Source organism: Rutidosis leptorrhynchoides, chromosome 3 (genome assembly GCF_046630445.1).
Source record: "Rutidosis leptorrhynchoides isolate AG116_Rl617_1_P2 chromosome 3, CSIRO_AGI_Rlap_v1, whole genome shotgun sequence".
NCBI classification, from domain to species: Eukaryota; Viridiplantae; Streptophyta; class Magnoliopsida; order Asterales; family Asteraceae; genus Rutidosis; species Rutidosis leptorrhynchoides.
In genome coordinates this window covers 187,228,745-187,251,691 of record NC_092335.1, presented here as the reverse complement: position 1 = coordinate 187,251,691, position 22,947 = coordinate 187,228,745, and the positions used below count along the sequence as shown (strand labels likewise).

Below are 22,947 nucleotides of genomic sequence, written 5' to 3'. Positions count from 1 at the left end.
ATTGACATGTGGGTTTGGGATTAGACATGTCTAGAGTGATCAGTGAGGCGGTGAAGAATCCTATAATTGAAGAGTTGCATACTTCAATTGATCTTCTTGTGTAAGAAGATGATGGTGCGGGAAACCGAGAGTACCCATGTTAGTAACTGGAGATCGGGTTGAAGCTTAGCGGTTTTGATGTCGAAAGACTTCCTTCCCTCTGTTATGGAAGAGTGATGTGACCCGGATGTTTGATTCCAGCGGTATCAAAAGTCATAGCTGAGAGGACATCAGGAGTTGCTATGGGTATTTGAACAACATTAACAATTGAGGCGGTTATTGATTTCTAGTTTAGACAAGTAGTGTTGAAGACCTTGTATCGAAAGTCTACTCATTCGACGTATGTGATGAGTGTGCATGTCCCAAATGGAGTTTGGCGGTATAATGGTGGTTTGACGTTCTTGGTTGAAATGTAGATTGATGTTCGGGTTTGTTCAAAATCTTCAAGTGGGAAATTGTTGAGAAGTGAAGAGTTTGCTCAAAGTCTTCAAGTGGGAGATTGTTGAAGGTGTGAAGAATTTGATCAAAGGAACAAGTAGTAGGGAGCTTGACTTGGTGAACAAGTTGTAGAGAGCTTGACTTGGTGAACAAATCGTAGAGATCTTGTTGCCTTAATTAAATCTTCTAGTAGGAATGGATTATGGAGCAAGTAATAGATATATGGAATGTCTTTTGCTTGAAGGACAAGTTTAACTTGGTGGACAAGTTTAACTCTTCCTATAAATTGTAACCCCTAGCCTCATTGTAATGTGTGCACAATAATATAAGAAAATCTCTAGTTTACGCCCGTGGAGTAAACCCTTCTCCGCATTTTGGAGTTGGGATATAACCACGTTAAATACCCTTGTCGTTTATGCATTTATACTTATTTATCGTTCTTGCTTTAGCTAAATTGTTAGTCGTTGTGGGTTTGGTGATTAGCATGAATCACCGATCTTGTTAGGGCCTACCGAATTCCTAACACATATATCCTTTTATGTCATTGCAATCCCTCTCAATTGCAATCTGAAACCACAACCTTAGCTCCAATATGTTATCTGATTCAAGGTCTTGCCGGTATAATTCAGGCTGCTAAGCTTCATAGACAGCGCGATAAGATTGTTGCAATCTTGGTAGACATGTTCCACAAAATAAATTGTGTATAGATTTGTTCTAGTAATTACTTGATCGTTTAAAGATTATCAATTAGGAACTAAACATTTATTCGTTATGATACCAGTTCTTGGGTCTTACTAATTGACATAGTGACTTAGTACTCAATTAAACAAGATATTAACGATTAAACTGAATGATTCAAATAATATCAAGTGCGAAATTAATTGAATTGAAACGGTTATTATCTCAAAGTATGGATCGTATTATATACTTCAAATACATAATTACATAGAAGATTAAACGTCGAACGAACAACAGGTTAATACACCTAGCCTATTTAGAGCATTCCCAACGTTCCCCACCATGGCCCACCCTCGCGCTGCCCTGGAGGTCGCCGTTGGCATAGATGTCACCCTTGGTCGCCCTACATCTTGTGCTTTTTCAGCATGTTGGAGGGCGAAGAAAATGGTTTAGCGTTTGCAAATAAAAAAAAATATGAAATAGTCATGCGTATATGAAAAAAGATAACAAATACTACGTACTGGTTTTATATTTGTATGTATCTATAATCTATAAGTATATATCGATGCAGTTACAGATGGGCCTACTGGGTTGCTCGTTGGGCTAATTACCTTGAATGATTATCTTGTGGATTTACATGTTGGGCCAAGCTTGAAGTTTGCAAATGGATGAGGAGTCAAGAAGAAGTTGAGCACGTTTTTTTTTTTAGATTGAATAAGAGTTTGTTAACTCCAAGTTTCTCTCTTTAGTTGTTTAAACTTATCTTTTCATTCAGTATTTATATTGTACTCAAAAATAAGGTCGATGATTGATTTTTGATTATTGACACTTTATCAATTAAATTAGAAAACCGAGAAGGTTGCTCTTATAACTGTTTTCATTCGTTTCTTATTCTCCTTTGGGTGTTTAGCCACGATATTCAGTCATCATTTGGTATCAGTCTCCAGGCATGGCTGAACATGGTTACCATGGGAGACCACGAGGTGAAGGAAACCGCAGATACGTGACAGAGGTAGCCATGTCGATCCTCGTGATGAAGAAATCGAACGTCTTCAACAACAGATCGCTTAAATTGAACTCCACCATGACCGAGAACTTACTGACTCTGAACGAACACATGATCGTGATGATCATTGTAACCCATTTGGGCATGTGCATCAGGACAATCGAAGGGTGTTTCGCGAGGATCCCTTGCAGTCATTTAGGGATGAAAGTTGAAATCCCCGAATTCACTGGCACGGCACACCCTGATGACTTCTTGGATTGGTTGAGTACGGTGGAGCGTGTGTTTGATGTCAAGGATATACCGGAGAATTTGAAGGTGAAGCTTGTTGCCCACAAACTACGGAAACACGCTTCACTTTGGTGGGACCATGTTAGGAAACAACGGGCTCTTGCTCGCAAATCTAAAGGCACAACATGGGATAAGATGAAGAGGTTATTGCGAGGTAAGTTTTTACCCGAAAACTATCGTCAACAGGCTTTTATCGAGTACCATAATTTACGACAAGGAACAATAACCGTAGAAGAATTAATCTACGAGTTTGATAAAATACGCATGAGGTGTGATATAACCAAAGAAGAAGAACAGATTATTGCACGATTCTTATGCGCTCTTAAACCAGAAATCGCTGATGTGGTTACATTACAACCTTACTGGACCTACATGGATGTGTGTAGGCTAGCACTAAAGGTTGAAAAACAACTTAAAAGCAAACCAAAACCACCTGCTCTTCGATCCCCATTCACACCTAAACAAGTACCTACACCTACAACCAAAGGGCTTGTTGATACACGTACATGTACCACCTCTCAAGGACCGACACCTAAGGCTCCAACGTGTTTCAAATGTCAAGGTACGGGCCATTATGCTCGTGAGTGCCCTAACAAACGCATCATTACTACGTGGGACGATTCTGATATTCCACATTATGATGTTGAGGGGGAGTTTTCTGATCCTTTATTTACTGAACAAGCTGCTCAGGAAGAGGTTCTCTATGCTGATCAGGGTGAATGTCTAGTAATCCATCGTGCACTCAATAGCTCTATCGCACCTCTGGTGGATGATCTATCTTGGCTTTGTAACAACATTTTTTGCACGAAAGTCACCGCGAAAGGGAAAGTTTGTTCCATGGTTATTGATGGAGGTAGTTGTGAGAACGTTGTGTCTAAAGAAATGGTTGATAAACTAGAACTCAAAGCGGAGGACCATCCGGAACCCTATTGCTTAACTTGGCTAAAATGCGGAAACCACATCAAAGTAGACAAACGTTGCTTGGTGAAGTTCTCTATTGGCAATAAGTACCATGATGAGGTATGGTGTGAGGTAGTCCCGATGGACGCATGCCATTTACTATTGGGACGCCCTTGGCAATTTGATAGGAAAACTACACACGATGGCTATAAAAACACTTACAGTTTTCTCAAGGATGGTACTCAGATCACTCTCGCACCTCTCGATTCACGTAAAGCTGCAAATAAGGAGCCAACCTTGTTCGTTAATCACACTAATTTTGAACTCGCCACAAAAGCATGTTCTATGATTTTTGCACTAGTTGTCGAAGAAAGCAACGAAGTGAATGACAACAGCCCGCCCGAAGTCCTGCCATTGTTGACTGACTTTCGAGACGTGTTTCCAGATGACATCCCGGCTGGCTTACCGCCAATGCGGGATATACAACATTGTATAGATTTCACACCCGGTGTGGTCATTCCTAACAAACCAGCCTACCGGTTAAATCCCAAAGAATTCGCAGAACTTCAGAGGCAAGTGGGTGAACTGTTGGAAAAAGGATTAATACGTGAAAGCAATAGTCCATGTGCCGTTCCGGCACTCCTCGTTCCAAAACACGGGGGTTCATTTCGTATGTGTATTGACAGTCGGGCGGTTAATAAAATAACCGTCAAGTATCGTTTTCTGATACCACGATTTGATGACCTTATTGATCAACTTTTTGGTGCAACTATTTTCTCCAAGATTGATCTCTGAAGCGGCTATCACCAAATCCAAATGCGCCCGGGTGACGAGTGGAAGACCGCTTTTAAGACTCGTGATGGTCTTTATGAGTGGATGGTAATGCCTTTTGGACTATCGAACGCACCAAGCACATTCATGCAACTCATGAATCAGGTTTTTAAACCTTTTATTGGCAATTTTGTTGTGGTTTATTTCGATGATATTTTAGTGTACAGCGTTACGAAAGAACAGCACCTTGACCACCTCAGTCAAGTGTTCATGGTACTACGCGAACAACAATTGTACGCTAATGAGCAAAAGTGTCATTTTTTTACTCCCGAAGTGACTTTTCTCGGGTATGTAATCTCACATGAGGGCATCAAAATGGATTCTGCTAAAGTAGAAGCAATCACTAGCTGGCCTACTCCCACTACCTTATCTGCAGTACGAAGTTTTCACGGTCTTGCCTCTTTCTATCACCGATTTATAAAGAACTTTAGCACTATCATCGCACCAGTCACAGAATGTATGAAGCAAGGTCGTTTTGCGTGGACCAAAATGGCTGACATTGCCTTCAACAATTTAAAGGCGCAGGTAACAGCAGCACCAATTCTTGTTTTGCCTAACTTTAATGAAGTTTTTCAGGTGGAGTGTGATGCCTCAGGTGTAGGCATCGGTGGTGTACTAAGTCACAACAATCGACCTGTTGCATATTTTAGTGAAAAACTTAACGACACACGACGACGATACTCAAAGTACGATCGTGAGTTCTATGCGATCGTGCGTATGCTTGAAACATGGCGACACTATTTACTACTGAAATGACCCGTTCATATAAATTATAAACGTTTCATATTAATTGGTTTCTTTGCGAGGTTTTGACCTCTATATGAGACGTTTTTCAAATCTTGCATTCGTTTTTAAAAACAACCATAACCTTTATTATTGAATAAAGGTCTTAATGACATAATTTAGATTGTCTATCAAAGACAATCTCCTCAAATAAATAAGTTTTTACACAACCCATTACAATATGATCAAATATATTACAACAAATACTCCGAATGCAAGTTTAAACAATATAAACAATTATGCCGACTCCAAATCTTGACCTTGGGTTGGCATACGACAGCGAAAACGTTTTTAATATTCACCTGAGAATAAACATGCTTAAAACGTCAACAAAAAAATGTTGGTGAGTCATAGGTTTAATTTCTATATAATAATCATAACATTTAATAAGCCACAAGATTTCATTTAATCAAATGCGCAGGATCATTACAACTGCAAAAATCATTCATACGATGAGTCGCCTGGTAACCGACCTTAACATAGAGTGCTTAAGATATCTGGCATCATACATTCCACTATTCAAATATATGACAAGAACCCTTCGAAGTACTAAAGCATTTCCACTATTCGAAAATGGGGGTGGTTGGTGCCCGTAGATCTACCTTTAGGATTCGCGTCAATTAGTGTTTTTCACTAATTCTTAGGTTACCAAACATAATAATAATAATAATAAGTACAGATATCCGGTATAACAAAACAGTCGTAGAATGTAGTTTCATGAACTTGTGCTTATTTTGTAAAACATTTATAAATTTGCATGTATTCTCATCCCAAAATAATTTAGATAGTAAAAATGGGACTATAACTCACTTTCACAGATTACTAATTCGTCGAGAATTAGACTTAGCCACGGGTTGATTTATGAACCTATAACAATATATACATATATTAAAATATGATCGAAATATATTCACAATATTTTCTTTATTACGTGTTGATGATTTTTAGTTGCCCAGTTAGTAGTCCAATGTTAGTAGTCCATAATTTGTCGTATATGAATAACTTAATATATATCTTGAATCAATCCACGACCCAGTGTATACATATCTCAGTATTGATCACAACTCAAACTATATATATATATTTTGGAATCAACCTCAACCCTGTATAGCTAACTCCAACATTTGCATATAGAGTGTCTATGGTTGTTCCGCAATATATATATAGATGGGTCGACATGATAGGTCAAAACATTGTATACGTGTCTATGGTATCTCAAGATTACATAATATACAATATAAGTTGATTAAGTTATGGTTGGAATAGATTTCTTACAAATTTTCACGTAGCTAAAATGAGTAGTTTTTACCAATTTTGTTTTACCCGTCATTTCTTCGTTTCAAATCCGTTTTGAGTGATTTAAGAGGCTACGGTTCCATATTGAACTTAACTTTATAAAACTAAACAGAAAAAGTATAGGTTTATAGTCAAAAATATAAGTTACAAGTCGTTTTTAAAAGAGGTAGTCATTTCCGTCGAAAGAACGACATCTTGATGACTATTTTGAAAAACATACTTTCACTTTGAGTTTAACCATGATTTTTGGATATAGTTTCATATTCATAAGAAAAATCATTTTCCCAGAAGTATAGCTTTTAAATCAAAGTTTTTCATAGTTTTTAATTATCCAAACCAAAACAGCCCCCGGGTGTACTACGACGGCGTATATCCGGTTTTACGGTGTTCTTCGTGTTTACAGGTTTTAAATCATTAAGTTAGCATATCATATAGATATAGAACATGTGTTTAATTGATTTTAAAAGTTAAGTTAGAAGGATTAACTTTGTTTGCAAACAAGTTTAGAATTAACTAAACTATGTTCTAGTGATTACAAGTTTAGCTCTTTGAATAAGATAGTTTTATATGGATGAATCGAATGATGTTATGAACATCATTACTACCTCAAGTTTTCTGTATAAACCTACTGTAAATGAAAAAAATAGATCTAGCTTCAAAGGATCCTTGAATGGCTTGAAAGTTCTTGAAGTAGAATCATGACACGAAAACAAGTTCAAGTAAGATTTCCACTTGAAATAAGATTGTTATAGTTATAGAAATTGAATCAAAGTTTGAATATGAATATTACCTTGAATAAGAAAGATAACCTACTGTAAATAACAAAGGTTTCTTGATCTTAGATGATGAGTTGGAATGGATTAGAAAGCTTTGAAGTAGTCATGAAGACTTGATATGATTCTTGAAGTGTTCTTGAAAGATGGTTGTTTTTATGATGATTAAAGCTTGTAATTGAAGCTAAAAGATGGTGAAAATGCTTGGAGATGATCAAGTATGATGTTAGGAGTATTTTGAGAGATAAATTGGAGTGTAAGTATGAGAAAATGGAGTGAAGAAATGGTGTGCATTCATGAATACGTTTTTTTACATTTTATAAAGAAAAAAAGATACTTAAGTTTGTTTTCTTGCTAAATAATTCATGCAAGTTGACAAATGATGGTTCCCACATGATCCTTAATCATTTAAGGCTGCTAAGGAGCAGATTTTTATTAGTATAGATGAATAGTAAATACATCTAGAAGCTGCGTATTATACGAGTACAATACCATACATGTACGAGTAGAATTTTTGATGAAAATGAATGAGAATATAATTGTAAGCATTTTTGTTAACTAGAAGTACTTTGATATGTGTCTTGAAGTCTTTCAAAAGTGTATAAATACATCATAATACATTACATGTATATATATTTAACTGAGTCGTTAAGTCATCGTTAGTCGTTACATGTAAGTGTTGTTTCGAAACCTTTAGGTTAACGATCTTGTTAAATATAATTGACCCATTGTTATTACACTTAAATGAGATGTTAAATTGTTATGTTAACATGTTAACATGGTGTATTATCATATCTAATATCATATATATATATATATATATATATATATATATATATATATATATATATATATATATATATATATATATATATGTGTGTGTGTGTGTGTGTGAAATACTATTACAACGATAATCGTTACATATATGTATATTGTTTCGAAGTCTTTAAGTTAGTAGTCTCATCTTATATATATAACTCATTGTTATTATACTTAATGAGATACTTAAATATCATTTAATCAAATCATAAATATATATATCCAAATATATATTCCTTTAATTAATTATTACGATATATGACGTTTGTGAATCGTCAGACAGACTGGGTGTCCAAACGTTTGTATAAAATTCATTCCAAATAACCAAGTCTTAATGAGTTTGATTGCTTAACATGTTGGAAACATTTAATTATGTAAATATTAATCTTATATATATTAGCGGAAAAATCCGGGTCGTTACAACTACCATCCGAGTTTATCTTGTATTCCGATCATGAATCGTTGAAATATATCCACGGGCAACATAAACTGAATCCACGTCACGCTAGATGGGTCAAAGCTTTACAAGCATTTTCTTTTGTTATTAAACACAAAGCGGGAAAAAATAACCAAGTGGCAGATGCTCTTAGCCGCCGACATTCACTTATTTGTACTATGTAGCTTCAGGTCCAAGGTTTTGAAGTGTGGAAGGAATTGTACCACACTGACACTGATTTTGGTGCAATCTGGCCACATTGTAAGCAAGGTGTTTTTAAGTCATTTTTTATTTATGATGGTTGCCTCTTTAATGGACGTCGAATGTGCATTCCGAAAGGTTCGTTAAGAGACGCAATCATACTGGAAACTCGCGGTGGTGGTTTGGGTGGACATTTTGGTATGAACAAGACACTTTCATTGCTACATGATAAGTTTTATTGGCCGCATATGGTCCGTGATGTGAACCGAATCGTTTCTCGTTGCCGTATTTGTCACTTGGCAAAGACACAAAACACCAATCATGGCATGTATACTCCTTTACCGGTCCCAGATGCTCCATGGGTCGATGTATCATCAGACTTTGTTTTGGGTTTGCCAAAAACGTCACGCAACAAGGACTCCATCATGGTCGTTGTTGATCGGTTTTCTAAAATGGCACATTTTGTACCGTGTAATAAAACATTTGACGCAAGCCAAGTTGCTCGTTATACTTCGCTGAGATAGTCAAGTTACATGGTATCCCAAAATCTTTAACATCGGATCGTGATTTCAAGTTTGTAAGCCATTTTTGGCTCACTCTATGGGCTCGCATCGGTTCTACATTGAAGTTTAGTAGTTCTCATCACCCGCAAACCGACGGGCAAACCGAAGTTATTAATTGCAATCTCGGTAATTTATTACGTAGCCTTGTGGGTGACCATCCAAAGCAGTGGGACACTATCCTTCCTCAAGCCGAGTTCACGTTCAATCGTTCAGTTAACAGAACAACCGGGAAGAGCCCTTTCTAGGTTGTATATGGTACCAATCCACTCACTCCTCTTGATTTATTACCGCAGCCCATTAATCGTGCAGGACCTTCAGATGGAGTGGATCAAGCAGAGCATCTTAAAGCAGTACATCTGGACGTTCAGAAACGTATTCAGACCCAAAATGCGGCCTATAAGCATCGAGCTGATACGCACAGAAAGCGCATGGTATTTGAAGAAGGTGACTTGGTTTGGATTCATTTGCGCAAAGAGCGCTTTCCGGGTGGTCGGTTTGGTAAACTCAACCCTCGCGCTGATGGGCCGTTTCGTGTTCTCAAGAGGATTAATGATATTGCCTACAAGATAGAGCTTCCGGGTCACTATAACGTGTCAGCTACTTTTAATGTTGCCGATCTTTCTCCCTACTTGGGCTCCGACGATCTTGACTCGAGGTCGAGTCTTTCAGAAGGGGGAGGGGATGATGCAGTTACAGATGGGCCTGCTGGGCTGCTCGTTGGGCCAATTACCTTGAATGATTATCTTGTGGATTTACATGTTGGTCTAAGCTTGAAGTTTGTAAATGGATGAGGAGTCAAGAAGAAGCCGAGCACGTTTTTTTTTAGATTGAATAAGAGTTTGTTAACTCCAAGTTTCTCTCTTTAGTTGTTTAAACTTATCTTTTCATTCAGTATTTATATTGTACTCAAAAATAAGGTCGATGATTGATTTTTGATTATTGGCACTTTATCAATTAAATTAGCAAACCGAGAAGGTTGCTCTTATTGCTGTTCTCATTCATTTCTTATTCTCCTTTGGGTGTTTAGTCACGATCTTCAGTCATCATATATATTGTTGAAGATGAAATTGAAAATGATACTTTTTCAATTTTATATTTGTTGGGATTCACGAGAAAGTTTTGTAGAGTTAAATTTTTAACTTTAATTTTTGATAATAATAATAATAATAATAATAATAATAATAATAATAATAATAATAATAATAATAATAATAATAATAATAATACCGTACTAATATGATATATAATACTACCACTCTCAATCATGATAAATATCTTCTCTAGAATTAACTATCACATCAACATTTCATCGTCAGGACTAACTTATGACTAAGCAGTTCCAACAATGACATACTTCTTCACCTTTTTAATTCTTTTCTATTATTATTTAATTATTTTTTTAATTAATTAAATATTTTCTATAAAATTAATTTATCTTTATTTAATTTATTTTCTATAATATAAATAGTAATAATAACATAATTATTTCAACTAAAAATACTTCCATTAAATAAAAACTCAATAACATAAAATAAAAACATTACCTTAGTACATAACATAATATAAACATTACACTAATACATAAATAAAATAAATAAGGTTACATAAATTTAGATTGATTGTTAATAAAACGTTCAATCTGAATAATCATCATTACCAGTATTACGGTGAATCCTGTTAATAATATATTAAAAGGTAAAAGGTAAAAGGTAGAAGGTTTTTCATATTCGGGCTACTCGGAAGGACGAGTAATCCGACCTCATACTCTGATGTACGCAGCTCAGCAGGATTACTCCCTAGCTGTTTTCAACCCATCCCTGGTAACCACTAAATGTTCATCCTAAATAGGTTTCGAACATGAGATCTCTTTGAAGAAACTCAAAGCCTCAACCATTGGGCTATCTAATGATGGCTAAAGATACAACTAAATCCTGCGGTTCTATATATAGTGCATTTCTTTTATATTGACCCAATCTTCGAAGTGTATAAGAAAACAAGCGGGATTGTCTCTAACAGTGTCTTATTCGACAAATAAAACGTTCGTGCTATCAAAATCAACATTTTCTCTTAAAAACGCGAACAAGTGCGTTAAATCAGAGCTAATGACATCAATATTTTTAAACGATTGTTTCGACCCACTGTAGTATATCTTCGGGTCATCAAGAAAATTCTCACCGTAAAACACGTCAAATGAAACGATTTTAAGAGCCATGAAAACAAGTTAGAAATTGTGTATAAAATTTAATAAAATGAGAACGAGAGAATTATTGGAGAATTCGTGTAACAAATGGGATGAATGTGGATATTTATATAGGGTGTGTTTGGCGCAAGAGCTTATGGGAGCTTATGAGAGCTTATGGGAGCTTGAGCTTATGATTTTAATAAGCTCCAAGTAATAAGCTTTGTTTGGTAAACATAAAAAGTAGAGCTTATGAAAATCATAAGCTCTAGAAAAAGAAGCTACTTTTAGTAGCTTATGAAAAAAAGTAGAGCTTATGAACTGGAAAATAAGCTCCAGCTAGTTTACCAAACACTTATAAAAAATAATAAACTCCATCTACCATAAGCTCCAACTCCAGCTCTAGCCCATAAGCTTCAGCTCCAACTATAAGCTCCAGCTCCAGCTAGTTTCATCCAAACACACCCATAGTGGAAAATGGAATTAAATAAAAAAAGGATCTGTTGTATGCAATGGCATGAAACCATAACATTTTCAACAATTGATCTTCCCCTCCAACATGTCAAATAAACTCAAAATTGAGCATGAAGAGAATGAGGGCGGCGAGGGCTAGCTGAATGCCATCGGCGCCCTCGTCTTGATTGAGAAGGGCGACGAGGACTTGTGCAACGTTGGGAATATACTTAGAATGAAGCATAATCCCTCTCAAGTCTAAATATTCGGTTTTCAAACTAACTCGGCGAGATAAAAAATAACGATAAAATTTTGTACTCCCTCCGTCCCACCACAAGTGTCCACATTTCCATTTTGGGATGTCCCATTTCAAGTGTCCACTTTGTGTTTCAACCAATGAGAAGAGGTTATTCTTGAGAGAGAAGATTTCTGATTGGTTGAGAATGGAGTTAGTGAGATTTCCTAAAACTGTGTGCAAAAAGTAAATGGACACTTGTAGTGGGACGGAGGTAGTATCAAAATAATATCTTCAGCAAAAAGCCGAGATCTTCTCTTATTTGTTTTTTAAATTTTTTTTATTTTTTTTAACTACGGTATAAGTCACTGACGGGGGTCTGAATAATTGCGATGTCAGAGCCCACCTACACAATCATTTCTTGGAACGAACATTACAGTCCTACCGCCACAAACGGGAGGAAACTCTCACGGCGAATCCATACGAGCATCGTGTGTGGTAAAACCCCCTGAGGTGAGGCTCGAACGCAAGACGTCTCAACCTTCGAGACCCTTGAAATGGAAGGGTAATCTCAAGGAAAATATTTTGTAGCTTATTGGGATCGAACCCCTTAGCATCTCTTATGGAAAGTCAAGTCATCACCAATACACCAACACTTTGAGGCTATCTTCTCTTTATTTATATCGCTCTTTCTTATCTCTTAAGCCTTCAATTGTATTTTTTGAGTCTTCAACATCTGACAACACTCTTTGACCACACTCTTTGTCATAGTCTATGTTTCGCAGATTGTGTTAAGTGTCTATTTTCTTCACTTTATGTTAGAGTCTATGATACTCAACTCATACTTAAAATCTTAGACTTAAATTTTACATTTGACTCATCCAATTCTAAACAATTAATCTCCTAACTGTCTCTAAGAGAAAATTTTCCATTTATAATAGAGTTGAAACTTAAATAAAATTTTCCATTTATAATAGAGTTAGAAACTTCAATTGCTACTGGTTTAAATAAGCGGCCAATGATACCTAAAATTAGAGTAACCTACTATACCAAAATTGTTTAAAAAATTAATTAAATAACCTTATGATACCAAATAAGGCAAAAAAACACACATGATGAATCAGTGGAGAAAAAGGTTTAGAGATATATGTTTGACGATATGGACACGGTATATATCATGACTTTTACACCAAATCATTAACATAATTTGAAAAACTATCAAATTTAGTGAATACAAAAAAATCGTGGATAGAGAGCTGACCGGGCTTTCCAGGATTTGGCTTCAACTCGGGTGAAGTTCGTGTATCCACTACAACTAACTTATAGTTTATGACATTTTTTTAAATAATCTTTTTCACATTAGTATGTGATCTACGTTTGAAATTTGAAAGTTTGAAGCATTAAAAAGTATTACATCATAAACTTTTAGTATTGTAGCTTATACTTTTTAATGCATACAATTGTTAGTAACTTACTTATATTTATTAATTTGTCTTTTTGACACTTTTTAGTGTTTTTGACTTTTTGACATTTTTTGGTGGTGTTAGATTTTTTACACTTGTAAGTATTACCAAGTATTTTTTTCATTTGTATGCTTTTAAATGTTAAAAATTTTGTGACATTTATAATTGTAAAAAGCATATAAGTTATTCATCGGCTAAGGTGTCAAAAATTATACAAGCACTAAAAATGAAATGTTTTAAATAGTGATCGTTTCACGTCATCGATTTTTGTAAATATTAAAATATGAAAGTAGCTAGGCGGTTGTAGTTCATGATAATACGGCTATAATGTTTGTGTCTATATATAGATGTTCGTACAATGATACTTGTTGACGTTCGGATATCTTCTAAGTATTTCTAATTATCCAATCTCCCTATCACCACATCTGGCAAAAAAATAATAATTAAAAATAGTTAATTATTTTTAACTATGCCGATGTGCTACATAGCAATATGCACAGTTTACCTGTAATTTAATTTTAATTAATAAATACTTAAAAGGACCAGATATATAATTAGTGCCAACAAAAAGAACTTCATGCAACACTTTTTATCGTTGGCTACAAACGTAATTCACAGTCTGTTTTCTCCCGTGATATCATCTTATTCCCAGCATTTGTAGGACCCCGAAACATTTGTAAATGACTTTATCAACCCAATTTTATTCATCCCCCTTATTTCATTCCTCATCAAATACTACTAAAATCCTTGATCATCTAATCATTTCATGTAATTATTCTTTATTTTATAATTTGGTGCAACAGGCAAGGTGCAGTCATCTAATCAAATGCCCACATGAACAAACCACCTTGATTTGTTGAACCAATTCGGTTTTACGACAATGGAAAAAGAACCACTTCTCACAAACTACCCGAAAGTCCCAAGAACACCTTCACAAGTTGTTCCGTTACCCGGTGAAAATGACGTATATACCCCTGCATCAGCAGCTCTTACTCCTTCTGAGTTTAAAGATATGCTTATATTTGGTTCGCCTCGCGAAACATCATCATCGTCTTCACTCATTGTTGACGCTTTAAATCTAAGCGTTAACATCGATACAACATGTTCTGATCCGAATCCAGGTTCGAAACCCATTCCTGTTGTGAATCAAGACTTACAAATTCAAATTCCACAATATCCTAATTGCCAGTACAGAAAAGCTTATTTACCTCGTTCAAAAACCGCCCCTGCCATTTGTACTATTGATGAATATGATCATGCACCAAAGGCTAAACCGCCTCAAATGGGGTCCACTTCGATTGTAAGACAATCGGTTGTGTTATTGATTATGTATTTATCGCTTGGTGTGGCTATATATTGGTATAATCGCGATCATTTTATAGGTACCGAGACACATGTTGTTGTTGATGCACTGTATTTTTGTATTGTTACAATGTGTACTATTGGTTATGGTGATATAATTCCTAATAGTCCGGTCACTAAAATCTTTTCGATCATGTTTGTGTTGGTTGGTTTCGGGTTCATTGATATTTTGCTTACCGGGATGGTTAGTTATGTTCTTGATTTACAAGAGAACTATTTGTTAAGCTCGTTAAATGATGGGAAAAAACGTTATCATCCTTCGTATATAATTGATTTTAAAAAAGGGAGGATGAGGATTCGAACGAAAGTAGGGTTGGCTTTAGGTGTTGTGGTTCTTTGTATCGGTGTAGGCGTTGGTGTTATGCATTATGTAGAGAATCTTGGTTGGCTTGACTGTTTTTATTTGTCGGTTATGTCTGTTACTACGGTTGGGTACGGTGATAAGGTTTTTTCAACGGCTGCTGGTCGCGTTTTTGCTTCGGGTTGGTTACTTGTGTCAACACTTGCGGTTGCACGGGCCTTTTTGTACTTGGCTGAGGCTAGAGTAGATAAGCGTCATAGGAGGATGGTTAAATGGGTTTTGGGTCAAGATCTCACCGTTGCTCAGTTTCTTGCTGCAGATATCGATAACAATGGTTCTGTCAGGTAATTTTTTTGTTTCTAACATGTTTTATTTATTTGGGAAAGCTGGGTTTTGGAATCACTGCAGGGGATCGAAAACCACACGAACACACGCGTTTCCGGGCAGAAACCCGAACGGCATAACAGGGACCCGATCCATCAATCCATACTAGCATGTGGATTGATCCGAATTCCTGCGTACAGGTCGATAAAGCTTCCCTCACGGACTTTTTAAAGAGTCAGGGATCGAACCCTTGACCTTTACCGTGCCCAATACTCAAGGTATTGGGGTTGAACCACTGGGCCACAAAGGCGGTTCTCGAACATGTTTTATTAATTCTTGTAAGTTTTCGTTTACACCCATTGATGCTAAACTTTGTTTGTTTACATTGCGATAATTTTCAGTAAGGCGGAGTATGTGATATACAAGCTGAAAGAGATGGGAAAGGTAACAGAAAAAGACATATTACAGATATGCACGATATTTGATCGGTTAGACACCGGAAACTCTGGAAAGATATCGCTTCATGTATTGTCATGATGGATAAAGGAAAACATAGGCGCTTTTATTGTACTCGACGAAACCAATTCAACAAACATTTGAGGATAAGTCATAACATGGTTATGCAAGATCAGAGCTATGGAGGTTTAGGCGTTATGTAGCAGGATGAAGCTCCTTTGTTGCATTGATGGTGTATCAATTGGTTTCCAGTATATTGTTTAGGGACCTAATGACTAGAGGTGGCCAGAGGGGAGATCAGATGCATTCTTATTGTGTCTAATTTGACGCCAAGTTAGAACGGGTCATTTTAGGGGCTGGAACGGGTCACGTTGATCCAAAAGCTTTTTTGTCCGAGATTATGTTTTTTCTTAAATAACTAAGACGTTAAAAATCATCTTATACCATATGACTACTTTTAAAGAATCTATCTTCAACAGGTCAACAAAACAAAACATATATAACGGTATCGAGTTAACCTATCAGTCACCAAGCTTGATAATATAGATCTAAAAGATCAGAAAGTGTTATAATATTGAGTCAGACTCGACAACAACGCCTGTTTGTTAGATCTAACAATCTATTTGATTTACCTATTGAAGCTAATTCAAATTTGAATGCTTTTAAACTCTAGTTGACATGACCAAACTTTTCAAAATTTGAATGATTTGGCACCGGTTGGCATCTCTAAAATTAGTATTAGTAATATAGATTAAAGTTGTTCTAAAGTCTTGTAATTGATCAATTGAGTTACCATAATTTTTCAGAAATTTATCATCTTTAGTAATATGTAGCAACAATAATTAGCAAACTAGGAATTAGACAGGAATAAAGTAAACCAACACAAAATGCCCAAAATTAAACCATATATTACTAGTTGTTAATAATAATTCACATACAAAATGACATGAATCAAATTACATGTCACACATTAATCCAAATCAAGATTTACTTTCCGGGTACAAAGTTGGTGGCATATGACCAAGCATTGTTTGCAACAGGGTCAGCAAGGTGGTCAGCCAAGTTCTCCAATGGTCCCTTGCCGGTCACAATGGCTTGAACAAAGAATCCAAACATGGAAAACATGGCTAGTCTACCATTCTTAAGCTCCTTTACCTTCAACTCAGCAAACGCCTCTGGGTCATCAGCAAGGCCCAAGGGGTCAAAGCTACCTCCAGGGTAGAGTGGGTCAACCACCTCACCAAGTGGCCCACCAGCAATTCTGTAACCCTCAACCGCACCCATCAAGATCACTTGTGTAGCCCAGATAGCCAAAATGCTTTGCGCATGGACCAAACTTGGGTTACCCAAGTAGTCAAGACCACCTTCACTAAAGATTTGGGCTCCAGCCTTGAACCAGACGGCCTCACCGAATTTAACCCCGTTACGGGCCAAAAGCTCAGGGAAAACGCACCCAAGTGCGCCAAGCATGGCCCACCTTGAGTGGATCACCTCGAGCTCTCGGTTCTTGGCGAATGTTTCGGGGTCGGCAGAAAGCCCAGCAGTGTCCCAACCGTAGTCACCCGGGAATTCGCCGGTGAGGTACGATGGGGCCTCACCGGAGAACGGGCCGAGGTACTTAACACGGTCGGGACCGTACCATGGGCTTCCTGATGGTGCAACTTTCTTTACGGTTGCCTTTCTCATTGAAACGCGGCCGTTCCCGACTATTTCGGAACCGGATGGTGCTACTTTTACTGCTTGGCCAACAAAAGAAGAGGAAAGAGCCATGGTAGAAGCCGCCATTTTTGTGGGTTTAGTTGGAAGAATGTTTTTGTGATTGTAGGATGGTTTGAGTTATGAACAATGGGCTGGTTTTTATGGAGGGTTTGGGTCAGATTGTTGATATGTGGGTTATCTTGATACAATCTTTTGCTTCATTGTGATTGGTTACAAAGATTCTAGTTTTATCTTCACTAAAGATATTTGAAGTGGTCCCATGGTTAAGTGGCTGTTGGTCATTTGAATGAATGGGAAATGATTCTCAACCACAAAGGCACATTGTGTGGTGGTGGTTCTTGTCAGTTATTTCGAACTCTTAATTTTAATAAATTACTGTAATTAGCATTTTTTTTATTCAGAGATATTATAAATATTGCTATTGCTATCTATAATCACTGAATCTAGTTGATTTACCAGAATAAATATCGTAGCAAGAGAATCTTTCTATACTCATAATTTATTACTCCTAACTTAGGCAATAATAGTTGCTCTTAAGTTGCAACATAAAGGACACTGTAGATATATCTGTTTTCATTTGTAATGTTGTTGCTAAGTACTAATAAAAGTATAAAACTATCATATATGCTGTTAATATATGTTGTTTATGACTGAAACAACCATAGCATAGTTGCAACTTTTTCAATTAAGCTTCTTTTCATTATCATAAAAGAATAGAAGAATTATTCGACGCGTTTGGATTTTAACCTGTCAACTAATTTTGATGAATTCATCTAATTGGGTGATGTAACTCGTATCCAAGTTGTATATTTAGAAAAATATGTAAAGAGCACTTTTATGCAATAGGTTGCAGGCGTCTCACGCATGATGTTATTCTTATCTTTGACATAGAACTTGAAGACTATACCCTGTGTCTCTTAGGTATAGGGTATACATGGAATCAAGAAGTAGAACTAAACTATCGTTTTGCTAAACTAAAAGTACAGTGAAACTAACATACAGAAGGAGAACAATCAATGTAAATGGATGAATTGTTTAGGTTATCATGTAAGGGTGAGTAATTTTACTAAAATGTATGTGGCTACACCAGCTAATCCCTTTATCGTTTCCGGCCCTTTTTTTTTTTTTTGTCATTCCAAGATGTGCTAATTATGTGATTTGAACCTAAAACCTCATGTGATAATATCGGGACATCAACCAATAGACCATCATGTGATGGTTAGGAATAACAATCTAGGTGATGAAACAAAATTTGTGCATATTAACCTCCATATATTTGATACTAAATAAATATTTAGAGAAAACTAAAACTTAGAATGCAGAGGCAAAAATATAATAGAATCCACAAGTTTGTACTATTCTTATTACTAAGTTACAAATTTTATGACGTACGTCATTACTTAACTACGAAGCATGATTAAAACGGCAATTATTGCTTAGTAAGTTGTATAAAATACATTCGACGCAAAGTTTGCAGATTATAACAAACCATTCGCATCTAAGACCGTTGATACGATCAAATAAACATATTCTGTAGAACGGAAATAAGTTTACTATAACCTGCAAACTGCATCGTAATTCGATATATAGTTGCTACGTAATCTTTGTACAAATCAACAAACATATATGCTGGCATGTCTAACTATAAGCTTTTTGTCAGAGAAGAGTTGCTCAGTAGAAAAAACATTCCAGAAGTTCCACACGCCAATTGAGTACGGTTATAACTACTCAATCATTTGTTAAATCAGTAATCAGCACTTGCGAATGGGGACAAACGAACGATACCTCATTGTGCTTGTTCTTAGAGGGATTCAACTTCATTCAGTATCAGATTATACAGAACTTTGATCTTCAGCCTGCCATTGTCCTTTGAAAAGAATACATCAAGATCAATTAGCAGAACTTTCAATATTAGTACATTCGATGCTTCCAGGTACGTTTGTTCCAGTTATTGTATTTAAACACCTAAAAACGGACATAAAGCATCGATAAGCAAATGTTCACATAGAGTTGTCTTCAAAAAACTGAAAATGAGCATGCGTTAAACTTCAATATGACACTAAGCTTATCTAAGAGCTTTGTTAATGGTCAATGGATGTAATTGAAAATGACTTTTCTTACGCCGAGACCATCAACTTAAGAAGTAAAAGCCATTCTGAAAAAATAAAATCAAAAATCAGCAAAATACCTTCTATAAAAGTAGTTGCAGTGCGTCATGAAGTTCTCCTCTTTCATCGTTTTTATCTCTCCCAAAGTTGAGTAACTTTACTCGCCTGATGAAAATTCACCCGTTATATGACGATTCCATTTTTCCTCTCCCAAATTTAAGTAACATTATTCTCTGCAACTTTCAACACCTGGTTGACCCAGGGTCAATATAGCCCATCTATGAAGTTATCTTCAAAGTTGAATTACTCACGACTGAAATCGATCTTTAACTTGTTTATCTAAGTTACATAGCACGTTAGCAATACGTATTCTAAGCGGATGTGAAGTATCACCAGCGATAAACATATTTTTTTTACCATCAACTTCAATCCAACTACATCCAGCCGCCTTCTTTAAATCCTTTGTCTTCATCAATCTCCTTATTTCGAGCACTTCTTCCCATTTAGCTTCAGCAGCGTATATATTCGACATCACAACATAATTTCCCATATTATTGGCCTCAACTTTCAAAAGATGATCAGCCACAACACATCCCATTTCCACTTCATTGTAACTTTTACAAGCGCCTAACAACGCCCCCCAAACGTTAGCATTCGGTTCAATCGGCATACTAGTAATGAACCTATATGCATCGTTGATTCGACCATTTCGTGCAAGAAGATCAACCACACAAGCATACAACTCCATTGTTGGTTTAATCCTATGCACTTTGCTTATAGAATTAAAGATTTTTAAACCTTCGTGTACTAACCCCGCATGACTACAAGCAGATAGTATAGTAGTTATTATAACATGATCAGGTTTTTCACCGTTTTCAATCATTTTATAGTAAACCCGAAGAGCTTCGTAACCCATACCATGAATTGCATAGCCTCCAACCATGGATGTATACATAACCAAGTCTTTAAAACGGGTCGACTCAAAGATCTTACATGAAGACTTCAAATTTCCACATTTTGAATAAGCATCCAAAAGTGCACCTTGAAGTTGAATATCCTCAAAACAAGCCCTAACCACATACGCATGACATTGTCTAACCATCTGAACAGATGCTGTTTGATTAGCAACGGGAAGAATACTCATTATGGTCATCGAATCGGGTTTCATTTGATGATTCTGCAACTTATGAAACAGTTCAATAGCATGTTCATGATAACAATTTTCAGCATAAGCTCGAACCATTAAGTTCCAAGTGGTTAGATCTCTTTCCGTCATGTTCTTGAATATAATATCAGCATTATCATAGAAACCGTTATTAACATATCCGGATATCAAAGAATTACACGTCACCACATTCCTATTTCCAGATAAGCTCTCAAATATTTTATTTGCATACTCCATATTATCGCATCTAGCATATGCGTCGATCAAAGCATTACCAAGTTTAGGTTCTTTATTGCCTAACAACAGATTATTTCTAACCGAAAACCCATGAGCTTCTTTAACCATAGACATTTGAAACGCATTCGCCCCAAGTTGAAGTGTGGTTACAATAGTTATATAGTCGGGTTTTATACATGCTCTTAACATGCATTGTAACTGCTCAAAAAACTCGTTTACAAGCCGACCCTCGGCAAGTGCATCAAGTATTGAGTTCCATGATATCAAGTCTTTCTTACGCACTAACAAAAACAACTGATATGCAGATGCCAGGTCACCACATTTTGAGTAAAAGTTAATTAAGGAATTTCCAACCGATGTAACATCATTTAAGCTAGGATGATGTATAACATAGCTATGAATTTGCTTACCCGCCTCCAAATTCTTTAAATTTGCACAAGCAGAAAGAACGCTTAAGATAGTGACAGAGTCGGGTTCAGTTAAATTCGAAAACTTGAATTCATGAAACAGATCCAACCCGTTTAACCACTCACCATTTGATGAATAACCCGCAATCATAGAATTCCAAGAAACTAAATCTTTGAAATACATCCTTTGGAACAACGATTCTGCTTCTTTCATCCTTCCAATTTTCGAATAAAACCCCAAAATAGAATTCACAACAGAAACATCACCATAGACTTCGTCCCTACGAATAGCATAACAATGAATCTCTTTCCCTAAATGGTACCCAAGGTCACGTTCTAGCAATGCACAAACAGGCAATATATTCGCAATCGTAGCATAATTAGGTAAAATCCCTTCAGCAATCATCTCTCTAAACACCCCAAACCCTTCAAAAACCAAGCCATTCTCAACCAACCCAGCAACCATAGCATTCCAAGACACAACATCTCTTTCAGGCATTTCATCAAACACCTTGCACGCGTCACTCAAACCACACCCCATCTTCAAATACATCGAAACAAACACATTTCCAACAAGCGTTTGCGACTCTAACCCCGACTTAATTGCATACGAATGAACACACTTACCTAACCTCAACTTCTTCATCCTTACACAAACAGGAATAACAATAGCAACAGTAACTGAATTAGCCTTAACATGCTGCCCTAAATTCATATAATTATACATTTTTATCACTTCCACGTCATCAACCCTGGTGCTTGCTAAACCAGATAACATAATGTTCCATGTAACAACATCAGGGTTAGGTATTTGATTAAATATTAGATTACATTGATTAAGAGATTTACACTTTGCATACATATTAAGTAGTGCTTTTGAGACAAGATGACACGAGTTTAAACCTATTTTGATTAAATTGTTGTGAATACATTTTCCTAATGTTATGTTTGAGCTTGCTGCACAAGATTTAAGCTTAGCTGCAAATATTTGGTAATCAGGTTTTGTATATGATTCACTCATGGTGTAGTATTGAGCTTCTGTACGACGATTAAACCAAGGTTTGTTCATAGAGATTGAACATGTCCTTCGCATGGAGATAATATGAACACCCAACGAAAAAATTATAGGTTTCTTATGGTGAAAGCAGTTCACACATTATTTTGTGGGACTAGAAAATAGAAATTCGCCATGAATGATACAGGCGTGTGATGTGTTAATGGAGGATTGGAAGCATAGCAGCTAAACTATCAAAACTAGTAGTGGGTTGAGGCCCATTTCTAATCAATAAAAGGCCCAGATCCATAGCCCACAACGGAATTTATATAAAATAGATGGGATATTACCACTTACACCAAGACTATCTTTATCGAGGCGTGTTGGACGAGTTTTTGGACGAACACACTTCAAGCACGCCTCTAGTATAATAACCCGATTTTTTATTTTGTCTTTTGATAACGACCGTTAAAGAATTTAATGAACATAAACT

At 36.3% G+C, this 22,947-nt stretch overlaps 4 protein-coding genes across 4 annotated transcripts; 2 read left to right on the top strand and 2 right to left on the bottom strand.

The window, feature by feature from the left end:
• The first annotated feature begins 2,104 nt into the window (after nt 1–2,104).
• On the top strand, nt 2,105–4,144 carry LOC139900694 (uncharacterized). Its single transcript, XM_071883454.1, has one exon. It carries the CDS (start codon nt 2,105–2,107, stop codon nt 4,142–4,144), a length of 2,040 nt encoding a protein of 679 aa, XP_071739555.1.
• A 10,117-nt stretch (nt 4,145–14,261) lies between these two features.
• On the top strand, nt 14,262–15,905 carry LOC139900693 (two-pore potassium channel 3-like). Its single transcript, XM_071883453.1, has 2 exons — nt 14,262–15,388; nt 15,770–15,905. The coding sequence occupies exons 1-2, from the start codon at nt 14,262–14,264 to the stop codon at nt 15,903–15,905; spliced, it is 1,263 nt and encodes a 420-aa protein (XP_071739554.1).
• Nucleotides 15,906–16,712: 807 nt separating this feature from the next.
• Nucleotides 16,713–17,663, bottom strand: LOC139902772 (chlorophyll a-b binding protein 3C, chloroplastic-like). Its single transcript, XM_071885379.1, has one exon. The coding sequence runs from the start codon at nt 17,607–17,609 to the stop codon at nt 16,812–16,814; it is 798 nt and encodes a 265-aa protein (XP_071741480.1). The 5' UTR covers nt 17,610–17,663; the 3' UTR covers nt 16,713–16,811.
• Nucleotides 17,664–18,985: 1,322 nt separating this feature from the next.
• LOC139897103 (putative pentatricopeptide repeat-containing protein At5g08490) lies at nt 18,986–22,634 on the bottom strand. Its single transcript, XM_071879757.1, has 2 exons — nt 19,732–22,634; nt 18,986–19,508 (listed from the first exon to the last, which is right to left on the bottom strand). Exon 1 carries the CDS (start codon nt 22,551–22,553, stop codon nt 19,959–19,961), a length of 2,595 nt encoding a protein of 864 aa, XP_071735858.1. The 5' UTR covers nt 22,554–22,634; the 3' UTR covers nt 18,986–19,508; nt 19,732–19,958.
• Between the last annotated feature and the right edge of the window lie 313 nt (nt 22,635–22,947).

Excerpts from the sequence above, each read along its gene's own strand:
- LOC139900694 (XM_071883454.1), top strand. The coding sequence starts at position 2,105 with ATGGCTGAACATGGTTACCATGGGAGACCACGAGGTGAAGGAAACCGC.
- LOC139900693 (XM_071883453.1), top strand. The coding sequence starts at position 14,262 with ATGGAAAAAGAACCACTTCTCACAAACTACCCGAAAGTCCCAAGAACA. Across the intron at positions 15,389-15,769 it reads GATAACAATGGTTCTGTCAG|TAAGGCGGAGTATGTGATAT; the intron begins GTAATTTTTTTG and ends GATAATTTTCAG.
- LOC139902772 (XM_071885379.1), bottom strand. The coding sequence starts at position 17,609 with ATGGCGGCTTCTACCATGGCTCTTTCCTCTTCTTTTGTTGGCCAAGCA.
- LOC139897103 (XM_071879757.1), bottom strand. The coding sequence starts at position 22,553 with ATGCGAAGGACATGTTCAATCTCTATGAACAAACCTTGGTTTAATCGT.